This window comes from Cyprinodon variegatus, unplaced genomic scaffold (assembly GCF_000732505.1).
Source record: "Cyprinodon variegatus isolate N-32 unplaced genomic scaffold, C_variegatus-1.0 Scaffold852, whole genome shotgun sequence".
NCBI lineage: Eukaryota > Metazoa > Chordata > Actinopteri > Cyprinodontiformes > Cyprinodontidae > Cyprinodon > Cyprinodon variegatus.
The window spans coordinates 13,264-14,795 of NW_015151305.1; the positions used below are offsets into that span (position 1 = coordinate 13,264).

General features: G+C 42.4%; 1 protein-coding gene across 1 annotated transcript in view; it reads left to right on the forward strand.

Annotated features, from left to right (window-relative positions):
* The first annotated feature begins 6 nt into the window (after positions 1 to 6).
* The window catches only part of LOC107099272 (CUB and zona pellucida-like domain-containing protein 1), a 4,005-nt gene continuing 2,479 nt past the window's right edge, over positions 7 to 1,532 (forward strand). The window contains exons 1-2 of the mRNA XM_015397327.1: positions 7 to 105; positions 184 to 280. Of these exons, the coding sequence (XP_015252813.1) occupies positions 245 to 280 (36 nt within the window). The 5' untranslated portion in view covers positions 7 to 105; positions 184 to 244. The remainder of the gene's footprint in view (positions 106 to 183; positions 281 to 1,532) is intronic.

A 1,532-nucleotide genomic window follows, 5' to 3' on the forward strand; every position in this document is an offset into this window, starting at 1 on the left:
GGCCGACACATCCATCCCCAACACTGAGCTGTTTGTGGAGTCCTGCAGGGCGACTCCCTATGACAACCCCAACTCCCGCATCAGCTACACCATCATTGAAAACGGGTAAGAAAAAAAAAATTATTCTCCAACATTACCATTAACCATTTTCTTTATCTGATACATTTCCATGGGTTGTTACAGATGTGTGAAGGATAAAACTGTGGAAATTTATTCTGCGTCAAAGTCTCAGTTCAGATTTGGAATGGAAGCTTTTGAGTTCATCGGAGCTCATGAGGAGGTAAAGTAATATTGTTTAAACATTCATTAATTCCAACATAAGAGTGTGGGACGTCAACAAAGTAAATCTACTTTTTAGAAAATTGGAGTCTTTAGTTCATTACTGTTTGTATCTGAAAGCCCTTTTTTGAGAATTTGTTTTCTCAAATTTAGGAAACTTAGGAAAGATAAGATGGTGAGTAGAGACTGTAGCTTCTCCTGTCACTAAAGTGTTGTATTTGCTTAGGATTTTATCAAGTCGTAGGACTCCTAAATGCATTCAGTCATGGCAGATCCTGCCATACAGTCGGGGCCACATCTGACAACTACTGGCAAGACAGTTGGGTTAAATGTTTTGCCCAATGACAAAGTCACTGAGAAATAAGCGACAGGAGCTTCAAGCAACAAAAACAACCCACCATATCCAGGACAAATCCCTTCATCCTGAGCCACTGCATAGACCAGGTTTCATTACTTCCGGTCTTTGAAGTCCAGCATCCTGCACATTTTAGAAATGTCCCTGCTTTAACACACCAGAGTATAATAATCACCACATTAGCAGGATTCTGGAAAACTTGACAGTGTGCTTTGAGATAATTTGATCAGGTGTGGAAGCAGAGATATCTAAAAGGTGCAGGACACCGGACATCACGAGCCATAACTGCATAATTCGATTGAGATGTAATTCACCAGCTGTTTCGTTGATCCTCTGAGTTTGCTTTGCTGTGTTGGTCCCCTTGTGTCGGTTCAGTTTTTCCATGTAAAGCTCTAAATACCATATTAAATACCATATCATTACCTTTTTTTGTCTGGGGTCGCTACACGAACAAACAACAGAGGGCGCCAGTTTTTTGTAAAGCCAGTGACCTCACTGTGGCCGGGATAATCTTTCTATCACAGCAGGGAAGAATTAGCCTCGTGAGACCATCCTGATCTCACGGGCTTTCAAGATTTCACTCGCCAATCAGTCTTGTGACTCTCCGTTGAAGAAAATTTGGAGCTGTTCACCACACTAACGTCCAATCAGCGTTGGCTTTGAGGCGGGTTGAGGTGTGACGCAACGAGAAGCGCGACAGTTCAGTCTAAAGAACATGGCGGCTTCCTCCGATGAAACTAGCGTTAGCGTGGCTATCGGGCAAGTTTTATCGGAATTACAGAGTATTTCTTCACTGAAAGAAGAGCAAAACACTGCTCTGGAGGCTTTTCTCAGAGGAAAAGATGTTTTTGCTCTTCTCCCGACTGGGAGAAGAGAGTTTGATTTATCAATTGGGTTG